At 44.2% G+C, this 14523-nt stretch overlaps 1 protein-coding gene across 3 annotated transcripts in view; it reads right to left on the bottom strand.

Moving 5' to 3' along the window:
• NUP107 (nucleoporin 107) overlaps nt 1–13426 on the bottom strand; it is a 33698-nt gene extending 20272 nt beyond the window's left edge. The window contains exons 1-7 of one of the 3 annotated variants that reach the window (XM_040409644.1): nt 13336–13426; nt 11733–11821; nt 10316–10396; nt 7998–8113; nt 7765–7906; nt 2610–2713; nt 784–911 (exon numbers count right to left, since the gene is read on the bottom strand). In XM_040409644.1, coding sequence (XP_040265578.1) covers nt 784–911; nt 2610–2713; nt 7765–7906; nt 7998–8113; nt 10316–10396; nt 11733–11821; nt 13336–13358 — 683 coding nt within the window. In that variant the 5' untranslated portion in view covers nt 13359–13426. Of the gene's footprint in view, nt 1–783; nt 912–1787; nt 1856–2609; nt 2714–3036; nt 3151–7764; nt 7907–7997; nt 8114–10315; nt 10397–11732; nt 11822–13335 lie in introns of those variants that run through there. The other 2 variants (XM_040409653.1, XM_040409662.1) reach the window with 2 other exon arrangements.
• Nucleotides 13427–14523: the final 1097 nt, after the last annotated feature.

The raw sequence follows: 14523 nt of genomic DNA, 5'->3' as shown, positions 1-14523 counted from the left end.
AGTTTACAAGCAGAGGATACACTGCGCTTTTACAATATCAGCAAAGTGAATGACATTTTAAGAAATCTCATCCACGCACAGCAAAGAAATCTGCAGCATAATTTGACCTGCAATGTGTGTTTTAAATCTGGAGCAAGTCCCTTTATGCTGCAGATATACAATGTAAAGTGTGAAATCCATACACCAACGATCTTAAGACTATAAAAGCTATCCATTTTTAATGGACCTTTTTCTTTCCACTGATCCCTTTCTAAGAAACGGATGTTAAAAATGGTCCCCTTCAATTGTATGGGAGCTGTCGGTCCATGAAAACAGACAAAACAGAACATGTTCTATTTTTTGACGTCTGTTATTCACTGGCTGTCAAACGCCAGTGTGAAAAACCCCACAAACTAGCACTGTACTTAAAACTGAGGTGTGGCGGCCAATAAAAAAATAAAAAAAAGTCACATGTCCATTTTTCACTTTTCATTCATGTGAATGTTGCCTTACACAGCCTTCCTTCTGCTAATCAAGGTCTTATTTCTGCCATGCTATAAAACAGGCATCCTCAAATTGCGGCCCTCCAGCTGTTGCAAAACTACAACTCCCAGCATGCCCAAACAGCCTACAGGTAACAGCCTACAGCAGGGCATTGTGGGAGATGTAGTTTTACAACAGCTGGAGGGCCGCAGTTTGAGGATGCCTGCTATAAAATGATGCTGCAGGGGAAAATGAGTTTTAAATCCTTTAAAATCAGCAAAAAACACATGGAATACCTGCAAATCTTAGAAAGAGACAAACCTGTATAGGGATGCAATTAACCTCCAAGTCACCATTTCTTGTCGAAGTAACCATAAGACACTGGCAGTTTTCGAAAACTTTTGCTGCCCTGGAGTGACACGATTGACAATCTTTTTCAGTAAACTAACCTAAATGGGAGAAAAAAATAAATAAATAGAAGAAAAATTAAAAACAAACTGCCATATTTTATTCCAATAAAAAAAATCAAGTATTCAAATATCCCAAACAGAAAGAGGGAAGGGGAAGGACACCTCACCAGTGAAACCACAACAGTTTGAGAAGCATTGAATTACTGAAATGATACTGTAGAGAATTAGATCTGTAAGAGACCATCTCAGCATAGCGTAGTGACAGACCCACTGTTTTCAGCAGTCTGTCGCTTTTGTGATGGCATACAGAAGTACCAAAGCCCCTAAGATGTGTCAGATGACTCACTCTGCCCTGCCCTCCCCAACAATGATGGACAGATTTTTCTCCTGCATAGGAAAGGTGGGGGGACGGGACAAAGCATGCTTCGTTAGACTCATCTCTCTTTCAGCACTGGTGCACGATGCGGCCTTTGGCAGCTCAGTACTGTAAAACCACTGAATGCCATGACAGGAGTGACAAACAGCTGAAATCAGCGGATCTGTCACTACACTAAGCTAACCACAGTGAGAGCAATATATTGGAGTTGACGGGTTCGCTCTAACCACAGATGCATGGTAATTACATAAGATGTAATATATGTGTCTACATGTTTATGACAAGAAAGGGTTAAGATATTTTCTTAAATATTTTTTAAAAATTATACATTTTTAATATGCATGGCAAGAAGTTTAAATACGATACATGGTTCTTAAAGGTTTTTTTTCCAGGAAAGATATTTTACATTTCTTAAACCAGCCCCTTTATCTGAATACTTTTGTAATTGTATTTAAATTAAAAATGTAGTATAGCCACCATTTACAATACAATAATAAAATATATACAAAACTCTATAAGATTACTCTGTATACCACCACCTGCTGTGATCTTTTCCTTATTTCTTTGTCTGCCTTGCTGAGATGGACGCACATAATCAGTTCCTTCCTTCAACTGCCATCAGCCCTATCTACTTTTAGAAGCTGTGCAAGTTACAGGGCGAGAACTGCAGCAGAAAGAACACACCCCCTGAGCTGCCAGCCTGAAATAAACCTAGCAAAGCAAATGATGCAATGAATAGGGGAAATCTCTGGATCCATGTGAGGTACAGGGCTGGTTCTAGCCTTTTTAGAAAGATTGCCGGGTACTTTAGGATGTCTGATTTGTATTTTTTTATATTATTCTTCGGATAACCCTTTTAAGGCTCCATTCACACGTCCGTGGTGTGTTGCGGACCCGCAAATTGCGGATCCGCAACACACCCGCCCGGCACCCCTATACAAATGCAAGCTGCGGACAAGAATAGGACATGTTCTATCTTTTGCGAAGCTGCGGACCCGAAGATCGGGGGCGCGCTCCGCAAATGCGGACAGCACACTGTGTGCTGTCCACATCCATTCCGTTCCCATAGAAAATGAATGGGTCCGCACCCGTTCCGCAAAATTGCGGAACGGATGCGGACCCATTTGCGGACATGTGAATGGAGCCTTACTTGGGATTGCTCACATTTTTCAAGCTGGGATTTTGATATTGAGGATAAGTCATCAGTATCAAAATCCCAGAAAACCACTTTAATTATACCTTTTATATAGGCATCATTGACAATACGCTTTACATAAACAATAACATGCTAGTAAACAGGCCCCATTTCCAAGCACAAAACAAGACTAAACGTGTAATAAACAAAAAAAAAAAAAGTTCACCTGTTCACTGCATAAATTTTCATACTCTCCCACAAGGTCAAAAACTGCACTGGAAGGAAGCTTCTGAAATGACTTCAGGAATTCCTGATATAGACTCATTGTTGCTGAAATCAGGGGAAGAAAAAAAAAAAAAAGTTAAGGGTGAACATTGGGGGAGATTTATCAAACTGGTGTACAGTATAATTGGCTTACTTGCCCAACCAATCAGATTCCACCTTTAATTTTCCAAAGGAGCTGTGATAAATGAAACATGGAATCTGATTGGTTGAAACTAAGCCAGTTCTACTTTACACTAGTTTGATACATCTCCCCCATTGTGTCTATTGCATTTCTGTATTTCTTGCAAACTGTAAAGATTGGAATAATAAATAAAAAAAAATAAAAAAAACACATGATATTATAGATATATCTATATACACACACACACTTAACACTGGAGTTTTCAGTGCATTTCCAAAGTTAATTTATCATCATGTCCAGCACTGCAGAATTCTGGCTTAAAAAACTCACAAAAGAAGTCTTTGTGACTTTTGGGTTTATTTGTGCAAACGTTTGGCAAAAATTGGATTTTTTGTACTCACCGTAAAATCCTTTTCTCGTAGTAGGCATTGGGGGACACAGCACCATGGGTATATGTCCAACTACCACTAGGAGGCGACACTAGACATAAAAAAGTGTTGGCTCCTCCCCGTTGGGCTATACCCTCTCCACAGACACTAGGCAGCTCAGTTTGTACCAAAAGCAGTAGGAGAGAGAAGAAAGGTAAGGAACCAACAACTCCCGTACCGGGAAAGATCAAGAGACCAGCCCGGAGAAGCGGAAGTAAAACAACATAGGGTGGGATCTGTGTCCCCCAATGCCTACTACGAGAAAAGGATTTTACGGTGAGTACAAAAAATCCAATTTTCTCGTGCATGGCATTGGGGGACACAGCACCATGGGACGTCCCAAAGCAGTCCCCGAGGGTGGGAAAAGGACAGCCATGCCACCGGTTGGGCATACAGGTGCGGGAGAACCACGTGACCCAACAGGGGGAAAGCACAGAATAGGCAAGAAGCCTCATAATAAGGTAGAAACCCCAATGAAGCAACAGCGAAGATTGCCCGCACTCCAGGACAAATGCCTGGGAGAAGGACCCAAATGCAAGAAGGCGGCAAAAGGGAAAGAAAAAATAAAATAAAAAAGTAGCAGGATGACCTGCACAAAAAAGCAGGTCAGGTCTGCCTCCTACGGACACTAGAACAAGACTGGGCTGCCTAGTGTCTGTGGAGAGGGTATAGCCCAACGGGGAGGAGCCAACACTTTTTTATGTCTAGTGTCGCCTCCTAGTGGTAGTTGGACATATACCCATGGTGCTGTGTCCCCCAATGCCATGCACGAGAAATTCTGTATTTTTACAGCACACACAAGTTTTAAAAAGTGGGTGGGGAAGAGGATGTGGTTAGCATTTGAAGCTGAAGATCTATCACATATACATGATACCCATTTCCCTCCTGCCCGAACCTCCCCCCAAAAATCACTAGTAGTTAGGAGGTTTTTATTTTTCTTGAGGGAAAAAAAACCTAACCTAATAACTGATCTAAACACAGACATCAGACTGAGGTCACTTTCACAAAGGGGGGCACGTCCAGCTGCCATTGGGAGACACAGCACAGTGGGACATCCTAAAGCAGTCCTAGAGGGTGGAAAGAGAACAGCCATGCAAACTATTTAGAGCATAGATGTTAGCAGAACCGTACGACCCAAACAGGCATCAGCAGAGGCCATAGATTTGATCTGGTAGATTGGAAAAACTAAGAAAGGGATGTTATAGTTCCAGGTAGAGTCTTAAGAATTGAGGGAGACCTCAAGGAGAAGCACTTGAAGAAATCTACCTGCAAGGAGGGAACCAAGGAAAAAAGCCCTAGCTTCAAACCCTGCTAGAGCAAAAGGACAAAGAAATTGCCCCCGACCCCCCCACTGAGGAAACAGCAAGTGGAGCAGTTAGAAAAAGCATCCACTGAAAAACTACCATCCATGACTCCCAGGAACGAGAATGACCATGTCAATACTGCCAAGCTGCAGAGGACAGTCAGGCTGGATAGAGCTGGACACCCTAATAAAAAGATCTAGAAAAGAACAAATCAAAAAAGGTAAATGGATAGCCAGGTGCAGGGGACAGATAGAATCTGTCAGGAGAAAAGAAAAAGACAATAGTGGTCCTGGACCAAAGGAATAACCACACTGGAGAAAGGGCTAAGGGAGGGCCCTGAGGATGCCAACCAAGACAAAAAAAAAAAAAAGACTATTCCATAGAAAACAGAATATAAGGAACCTTACTGGGAAGACAGTCAGGCAAGGAAAACTAATTGTCCCAGACTAAAGAATCGCCATTGGCAAACACCTATGTGAGGGCCTAAGAGTAGACGTCAGGGCAAAGGGGATGGGGACCTCATCCTTCTCAGGAGTGCAGTTGACTTCTGGGGGAGAAGGGGGTCCATAGCAAAGGCTAGGAGGAAAGCACATAAAAACAAGGAAAATGCATGAAAACATGCAATAGCTTGTCACCTAAAGGGTACCCAGCCAGAGTACAGTACAGAGGGCTAGGCAAAATCCAGCAAATAATAGCCAGGTTAATAAAAGAAAAATGCAGTGTAGCAATACTAGCCATTGCTAAAGAGCCATGTCAGGCAAAGTGACCAGCATTCTGCAATTACACCACCATGGAGGGGGCTAATGCAACCTGGAGTTTGATAAAAAGGATGCCAGAGACCATTAAAGCAATAAGAGGATACAGCAGGAGCTGTCAGGACCTACAGATATGTCAAGTATAGCGACCAACAGAGCACACTTACGCCACTTATGGAAGGGAGTATAGAGGCTGACAGGTGAGCACAATAACAGCAAAGCCAAGACAAATAGAGTGTCTGGCATTCAGCAAATATTCAGAAATCTGAATGGAGTAAAGTGGATGACTGGAGCATGAAGCAACTGCGGGCCCACATCCGATACTGGATCCGGCAGCAGAAAGATCACCGCCATCTAAGCAGGTGTTTGGTACACTTAACTGTCACAGCTATATCAGAGAACAGCCAGCAATGAGCTAAAAAGTTTCCTCTGTGACTGGTGCCCACAAGTTTCTGTATCCATGGGATGGAGCATCCAATGGTGAAAAGTACTCCGCCAGGACTGGAGCCCGTAAGTCAGTGAAAACAAGGTAGAGGGAGACAGTTACAACAGCACAATTCCTCCGGCCACTAAAGAAGGTAATGTGGGTGCGTGGAGTACAGCAGAACTGCATAAGTTTATCAGATAATGCATCAAGCAATAAGAGAAAAATTCTGCCTACTATGGGGACAATCTGGGGCACGCCAAAGATGCATAGGTTTGAGAGATAGTGTCCTGCAATGACATGAATACACTGCCTAATGAGGGGCCATGGTGCAGGGCAGAACTGCATAGGGTATCAGATACTGCAATTAGCAATATTACAGATAATCCTACTAAGGGGTGGGGGAGACCAGTAACAATTACTCCAGCAGAGAAAAGAAGCAATGTGATGGCCGAAGTAGAACCAGAAATGAGCAGGCCTGCCATAGAAAGGATCTAACAAGGTCACTACTCCACCCAGTGAAAGGGGGAGTAGTGTTGCCTGCTACATATTAGACCTAGCAGGGTTTGTTGGTTACACTATTTGATGATGGTACAATTACACTGCCTGAAGAAGGGGGTAATGTGGTTGCCTGGAGCACACTAGAATCAGGAGGGTTTATCAGATACAGCACCTAAAGATGGTACAATTATTCCACCTGGGAATAACGCAACTGCCTCAGGCAAGTCATAACTGCACACACATGCGAGATACAATGAGGGAAAGTGCAGCTGGCTGGAGTGTCCGTAAACCAGCTTACCTTTGTGGATGAGAAATTGCCCAGAGGAGTGCCACCTGAGAATCCACTAAAGGGAAGACCAACCACTTGAAGAGGTATAGACGTCCCTTGGTGGAAGGTGATCTTTAGGATGAGATCTTGCATGGCAGAAGACACTCTGACCCAATTCCAATTGGAATGAGAAGAGTCCCCCAAAAAGGCAGAAAGAACCAGAGGTGTTTCCACCAGTGTTAGTCCTGTCCTAGGAAGGACCCAGGATGCTGAGGATGAGCCGGACCTATGAGGTAAGAGCATAGGCCGCTAATGGAACCTGCTCCTGGATATGGAACAGAGCATATGAGCAATAGATTTCCTGGGAGGGGCTGATGCTACTGCAATGTTAGCAGGCAAGCACTCGGGTATCTCGACCATAGCCGGGAAAGGGTGCCTGTCCCCAGGGGGTTGGAAGAGTCCCATTCGGAGAAGGGAAGGAGGGCAACTCCTGTACAGTGGAGTCTGTAGCATCCTAAGATGCACAGCAACCCCCCCCCCAGGAAGCCAGAAAAGGGGTGGGATAAATTGTGGCCTAGCCCTGGTAGAATCAAGGGACTAGAGTAGATGAGGTGGTTGAAAACAATGGGGATGGGTGAGGAGGCCTTCAAAAATGTATGCCCAGCGAGGCTAGGAAAGGGGGCTTGTAGTGACCCCCAGTGAGGGAAAAAACTGGCACAAACAGAAGCTTTGGTTGCCTGAGTAAAGGCAGTACCCGGCGTGGCCTAGTCCTGGCAGAAGCCAGGGACTAAAGTAGAAAGAAGGCCAAGGAGGTGAGAGGTAGCCAGGGAAGAGGCCCCAAATTGAGGGTGATGGAGGCTAAGGAGACCCTAACCAGGAGTGACAGAGAGGAGAAGGTGGAAACATACAATCTGGTGTATTTTGGCTCAGCAGGGTCACCCCTTTGGTAAACTCACACCACAGTGGGATTACTGGCATTCCACTGCACAGGCACTGGGTGACTAGCAAGGTACCCAGGTATGTGCCCTCAGAGGGTGCTACTAAAGTGGCAGCCCACGATGAAGACCCCCTGCAGAGTGTGGGGGGGAAAAAAGAAGGTTGTGTCTGCCTCCTACAGATACTAGACTAAAACTGGTTAGGACAGTGTCTGGAGAGGGTACAGCCCATCTAGGCAAGCCAACTTCTCTTTATTTCTATTGTCAGCTGGTTGTACTGTGTCCCCCAATGACAACAAGAAAAATGCAATAGTTACCAAATCTGTGTAAAAGTGACCTAAAAATAGTATTGCATCTTACCAGCTTCTCCGGGATCTTCTTCTCTCATCATGACCGCACTAAGTGTGATGTCCTCAATAAAGCTGGGACTGTCAAATGTAAAAGCACCAGTTCGCTGAGGAGAAAACGAGCCTGTGTATGCACTGTCATCCAGATTTGGCAGCTACAATAAAAATAGTGTTCAGTAGGCGACATATAAGGCGCAGCTTGATATCGTAACATTATATCAAATAGGAAAAAGAAGATCAACCTACCAAAGAAACATCTAGCAAGCGGCCAGGAGTCTGGACTAAACGAGGTGATCTGCCAGCTGAACCCATAATTGCAGACACATCGGGCGGCCTTGCTGTAGTCCAATGCTGTGGAGTCACTGCAAGAACAAAATCATTAATATTCTACATAAGGCAGAACATGTTGAAGAGATGTTTCATGAATGCAAGTAAAGGAGAAGCTTCATTGATTAATAGGTTTCATTTAGGAAGAAGGAAAATTGAAATACTCAATCCCTGTGATATTAAAGGAGTTTTCATCCACCACTTCTGACCTCTGGGATAGCCAGACATCCTGAAGATTAAGGGAACATAGCAATGTCTCAGCACTGACCCTATGTGGTCTTCCCCTACACAGAACTGCTCCCAGCCACCCGCTGTGCAAGAGTTCACTACACCCAGGCCGTCTGCTGTGCAGGGAAATACCAGTGAAGGGGGCACCGTGCTATACTAGCACTGCAGACCCTTCATTCTCAGGATTGGTGGGGTTCTACGGGTTGGACCCCAACTATTCATAAAATGATGTTGAAACTTAGGGAAATGCCCTAACTTTTTAAGTCTGGTGTCAAAAATAGAGCTTTGGTCTGCATTTTTGCAGTTTTAGATTTGTTAGGCCCCTTTCACACAAGCAAGTTTTCCACGCAGATGCGTTGCATGATGGGTCTGTGTACATTAGAGTTTTTTTCACGCATCAGTTCTGCGTTGCGTAATCGGAGCATGTTCTATATTTGGCGTTTTTCATGCAGCTCTGGCCCCATAGAAGTGAATGGGGCTTCAGTGAAAAACGCATTGTAAGGCCTCATGCACACGGCAATTTGGGGTCCCCAATGCACGGGCAACATCCGGGCGGTGGCCGGGACGGACCGAGACCCATTCAACTTGAATGGGTCCGTGAGCACTCCGTAGTGCTTCCGTGCCCCAGTTCCGCACCACAGCTCTGGTTTGTAAACCTTCAAGTTTTTTTTCCCACGCACATGAAAAATGCTTAAAACGGATTGCACCCGTGCAGAAACAAAACTGAACAACTGAACGCAATTGCAGACAAAACTGACTGAACTTGTTTGCAAAATGGTGCGAGTTTCACTGAACGCACCCTGAACGCATCCGGAGCCAATCTATATCGTTCATGTGAAAGAGGCCTTATTCCTATTAAAAACTCCAGATGTTGCAAGGCAGTCTGTTTGAAATATTCGATGCGAGACAAACAAGCATTTTTTTGTGTTTTCTTTTTTTAAATCGCAGCATGCTCTGAGTCGGGGTCTTTTCCCCTCATTGTCTGGCATTTTTCTCCCATACACCTCCATAATGTTTTTTTTTTTTGTAGCTTTAAAAAATAAAAATTAAATGCAACATGATGTTTTTTATGGCATTTTTGAATGGCTTTTTTGTACCAATGTAAAGTGACATTTAGGCCCCATTCACACAACCGTATTTTTGCTCCACATCAAATCCGCATTTTTTGTGGACCCATTCATTTGAACGGGTCTGCAAAAAATGCAGACAGAACACTGTGTGCCTGTTCCGCATCCCCACGAAAAAGATAAAACATGTCCTCTTCTTGTCTGTTTTGTGGAAAAGAATATAAACTTTAATAGATCCGCAAAAAAAAAAAAAAAAAAAAACACGCATGCAACATGGACGCCATACATATTTTTAGCAGATCCGCATTTTGCGGATCGCAAAATACATCCAGTCGTGTGAATGCACCCTAAAGGAGGGTACATAGTCTACAATAAAAATAAACACAAGGCATATAACAGTATTAAAAACACCAGTTAAAATACCCTATATATGCAAATCATGCATTTTTTTTAAGCAATAAAAATTTATTTAAAAAAAGCGTAACAAGAAACTGTGTGTGTGACGGATCCGTCCCCCATTGACTTTCAATAGTGTTCACGACGTACATAATACCACCAGATCCGTTCATGACGGATGCATGCAGTTGTATTATTGTAACAGAAGCGTTTTTGCAGATCCATGACGGAGTCGCAATAAACGCTAATGTGAAAGTAACCCTAGCAACGCTCCTCTGTCTTCTGTTTACATAACAGTCAGTGTTAGCAAGTCTTCACAGTTATGTAAACAGAAGACAGAGGAGCGTTTCAAAAGCTCAAAATGGGACACTTTAGAGCTATTTTTCTAATAGAGATGTATGATTTCAGTAATTAAAGTATATTACATAAATGGTCAGTATCACTGCCCCTACACATTACACAAATAAAAATACAACGGCAGTTACACTTTCACCACACTGAGGGGTCTTCCTGCACACACAAAGTTTTCCTTCTTGCACCACTTACTGCTCTGTCGGAGAAGAGATGCCGGAGTCTTTGAAGCCATGGAGGTTCTTCCTGGATTAGATCCACTCCAGCTGTCATTAGCTATGGCAAGTCATCAAGGAAAAAGACTGGCACAGCACTCAGTAGATGTGGCTTTATTCTATAACAGGGGTGCAAGACATGTGGCCCGCCATGCTATTCTGTGCAGCCCCCCCATCTAGATGCAGAATTGCATGTCTATGGGTGGGTGCTCACATGTAATTGGAGAGATGAGAAGTAGCAGACAGCTCTGGAGCAGATATGGTTAAGTGCTAATGGCACACTGTGTAGACATCACTGGGTCCCCCATATCAAGAGAATAGGGTTCCTTGACACCCTAGAAAGGGACATATGAATTAGAGAGGTGGCCAACTATGCATATGGCTCTCAGCATTGTAGTTTATGGTGGGAAATTCCAGGCTGTTACCACAACACCCATAATATACCATGGAGAGAACCATACACAGTCCCCTCCTCAGATTGGGGAAGAGAAGGACCTCCATTCTTCTAAAAGGGGACAATTTTACTTCCAAGACTCACATCTGTCAAACACTTATGGCATACAGTTTAGATATGTCATTAAAGTTTTACCGTGAGCCTTGGATGTGGGTTAATATGACAATGCGGCTCTTGCACCAGGAGGAGTTGTGCACCCCTGTTCTGTAGTCATAACCCTAACGACTGCATGGACATACTGAGAGGAATAGATGAGGCTTCGCTCACGTCTGCGCTGGAATTTCCATTAGGGTACCTGCACACAGTATTGAAAACACAAGGGGGGACATTTACTAAAAGTTTTACGCTACTATTGTGGCACAAAAAGTCACAAATGATGACATGCCATAGTTGCGCCATAATTTGTAATTCTTTAAAGGGGTTATCCGGGTTCAGAGCTGAACCCCCTCCCCTGATATGAGCATCTCATGCTTCGATGCTCTCCTTTGCCCTGCACTGAATTGTGCAGGACAAAGGCTTTTTTTTGGAGATCCGGTGACGCACCGGGCTCTCCATGGGGAAAGCTAGGCGGAGGCTTCCACCTAGCAGTGAGCCCGGTGATGTCACTGGCTCTGATGGGTGAGCTTTAGCACTGCCCTAGCCTGTAAAACGATGTCGTCTCCGGCAACACTGCTAGGCAGAAGCCACCGCCTAGCAGTGTAAAAATATTAATTAAACAGTCCTTGCCCTGCGCGATACAGCGCAGGACAAGGCAGAGCATCAGAGCATGAAATGCTCCAATGCTCATATCAGAGGGGCTGCCTGGATGAAAATGGGGATATGTCCGGGTTCAGATCTGAACCTGGACAACCCCTTTAAGCTCCTCACCACTCGCCAAGGACAGGAGATTATGATACTAGCCTAAAAGAAAACTTTCCCATAGAAACACACATTAACCGGATACAGGATAATCTTTGATGAGAACTTTGGCGCCTAGCTGTTCTGGAGATTTCAGCATCCCGAATAACTGGGGAACTATCCATATGTGTCCTTCTGTAAAAGAAAAATATAAAGAGGCAGTCATCTAATGCAGCAGTCATTTCAGTATAATGGTCAATCAAAACTATAAAAATCTAACAAGAGCATGGAGGGTTGAACAACATTTACATTAACTCTGATTACCTGGAACTCGATCTACTGGGGGGGGGAAACACACACACCAACAAGGGGTCTCACAAAGAAATACTGCCACATTAACGGCTATGTAAGGGCATTTTTTATTATTGCATATTACGGTACTCATTTTTAGCTAAAAAAAAAAATTTTAATTGGTCTTTATTAAAAATGTTGAGCCCTTTTCTCTGTATAGCCTTGAGATTCTCTAGTAGCATGCTCTGTAATTTTCCTGTTTCCCGTCAGGCATCTCAGCTGACGGCTCCTTATCTCTGATTTCTGTCCTCCTAAACCCTCATTATAGCTTAGTCCTTATCTTACTGATAACACTGTGGCCTAAATAAGTGTTTATGACCTCTTAGTAATTTAGAGGTAAGGTTTATTAGATGACCAACACAAAGTGAAAGTATGATTCACACAGCTAGCCGGTTAACCCTTTGTGACAAAATGGCAAAATATTTTTAATAAAGACCAAAATGAGTGAAATGTAATCAATCATAAAAATAAAAAATGGGCCATGAAGGTGTACATAGCCTTTAAGACTGCGTTCACATCTGTCTCTGCAGCTCCAGGGCCTCCGTCACAGATTCTGTCAAAAACATGGGACAAATAGCTGAGCACGCTGTACTACTTGTATCTGGAAAATGGCTGGACTCCCTGTGGAAACCGGACAAACTCCTTTATAGTCAATGGGGTCCATCAAGCGACATTTGTTTCCGTCATGTGATGGTGCCGATATGAAAACCCCATGACAGACCTGTCATGTCATGACATGTCCTTAAGTCACTTTAATGCATCTGGCACACACCAGTGATGGGGCCACAGGAGCGGAAGTGCTGAAGTAGTGGAGGATTTAGGGTATGACCAAGTGTTGCAAATACGCTGCAGATGTTCCACAGCAGACACGTGGATGAAAAATCCTTCAATGTATGATCAGTGGGGTCTAAACTCCAGGAACTAGCCCCCAATCAGCAAGGATATGTTCAGACAGATTTTCACACTGAAAAATCCTACACAGATTTGAAAGAAAATCTGCACAACTGTCTTAGTTGCTCATAGCAACCAGAGTTTAGCTTTTATTTCTTAAAGTGTTCTGAAAAAAATGAAAGGTGAGCTCTGATGGGTTGCTATGGGCAACCACGACAGTTTTCCTGTTAGAAATAATAACTTTTCACTGCATTTGTACACCGAGTGAATGTAAGTGAATGGCTATAGCCAAAATAATGTAAACTAATGCATCCCGTGGGTCCTGAGGTCTACTGGACAGTATTATGGCAGCTGCACTGGGCCCCATGTGCTACCCAGCAGTCCGCCAGTTCTCCATACATTATGAGCCCCGCAGACGTCCGCCGTGTAAACGACACCTTGGAAAAGCCGCCCGCTACCCGGCTCACCTGTCCATGATGTCTCCAGTCATCCACAGACTTCCCGCTCAGCAGCTGCTGACATTCCCCTCTCTGAGAGCCAGTGAGAGGAGCAGGCTCCGGAAGACGTCACACCAAAAGCGCCGACTTCCGGGTTAGACATGTCCGGCAGCCATTTTTGTGAAGGGAACGTGCCAGGAATGGGAAGTTGCGGGCTGCTGCGCCTGTCAGCCATAATCACAGACATCCCAACCTGCAAAAACTAATTTCAGGGAGGTGCACGTCTCATTTCAGGGAGGTTTTCTTTTTTTTTCTTTCACGAACTTTTTATGACATTTTCCAAACATATGCAGTATCTGCACACTGTGCTCTATGGTGTGGAGGACTGGGCTCATTACCCTGCCCAAATTATCCTATTTATGTATATGATTAAAGGGATTCTGTCACCACCTATAAGCCCTGTGAGCTAAACATCTGCTCATGTCCAGGGCAGCATTCTGATTTCTAAGGTGGCCTTATAAAAGCTATTTGTGGCTTTATTCTGCGGAAAAACAGGTTTTACTAACCTGTCAATTATTGAATTAAGGTGCCCAAGCAGGGGAGATCTGTGGATGCATGGTGCCCGGCCGCACACATTGCCGTTCGTGCCCAGCGCCGCCTTCTACTCCTCAGTGCCGCCTCTCCCTCTCCCTCCTCCTCCCGCTTTGAGATCCTGCACGTGCGCACAGGCTCAGCCTGATGCGCCATTGCGGACTGCTGGCATCGGCACTGTGCACACGCGCCGAGAAGGGGACACTGCTACAGGTTGCCGGAAAGGTTTACTGCGAGTAAACTAGAGATGGGAAGTTCGGATCTTTCACATGAATCGGTTCATTCGCTGAGATGACAAGAAGCAAGTGAAGCGAAGCTTAGGTTGCGCAATGCGCATGCGCGGGTGCTTCCATTCACTCGGTGAGTCGGCTCTTGGTCTGAGTCAGGAAGTTTATTCTATAAAACCCTGTGTGTAATTTTCTACCCCACTGTAGGAAAAAAACAAGCATCCGGGGGGTGAATTTAACACTGGGGTAAATAATATAATTAAAATGGAGGGTTAAATGTGTAAATATATTTTTTTTAAAAATACATCTCTCTCAATAGTTCTAGAGCTACTGAATGAGACAGAAGGAGGGATGCCTTTAACATATATATCTCCTTGAGAAGCCAATTTGACCCTAAAGG

This window comes from Bufo bufo, chromosome 1 (genome assembly GCF_905171765.1).
Source record: "Bufo bufo chromosome 1, aBufBuf1.1, whole genome shotgun sequence".
In the NCBI taxonomy this organism is placed as follows: domain Eukaryota; kingdom Metazoa; phylum Chordata; class Amphibia; order Anura; family Bufonidae; genus Bufo; species Bufo bufo.
The sequence above is the reverse complement of the archived record's forward strand: the minus strand, read 5'-3'. Positions and strand labels throughout refer to the sequence as shown.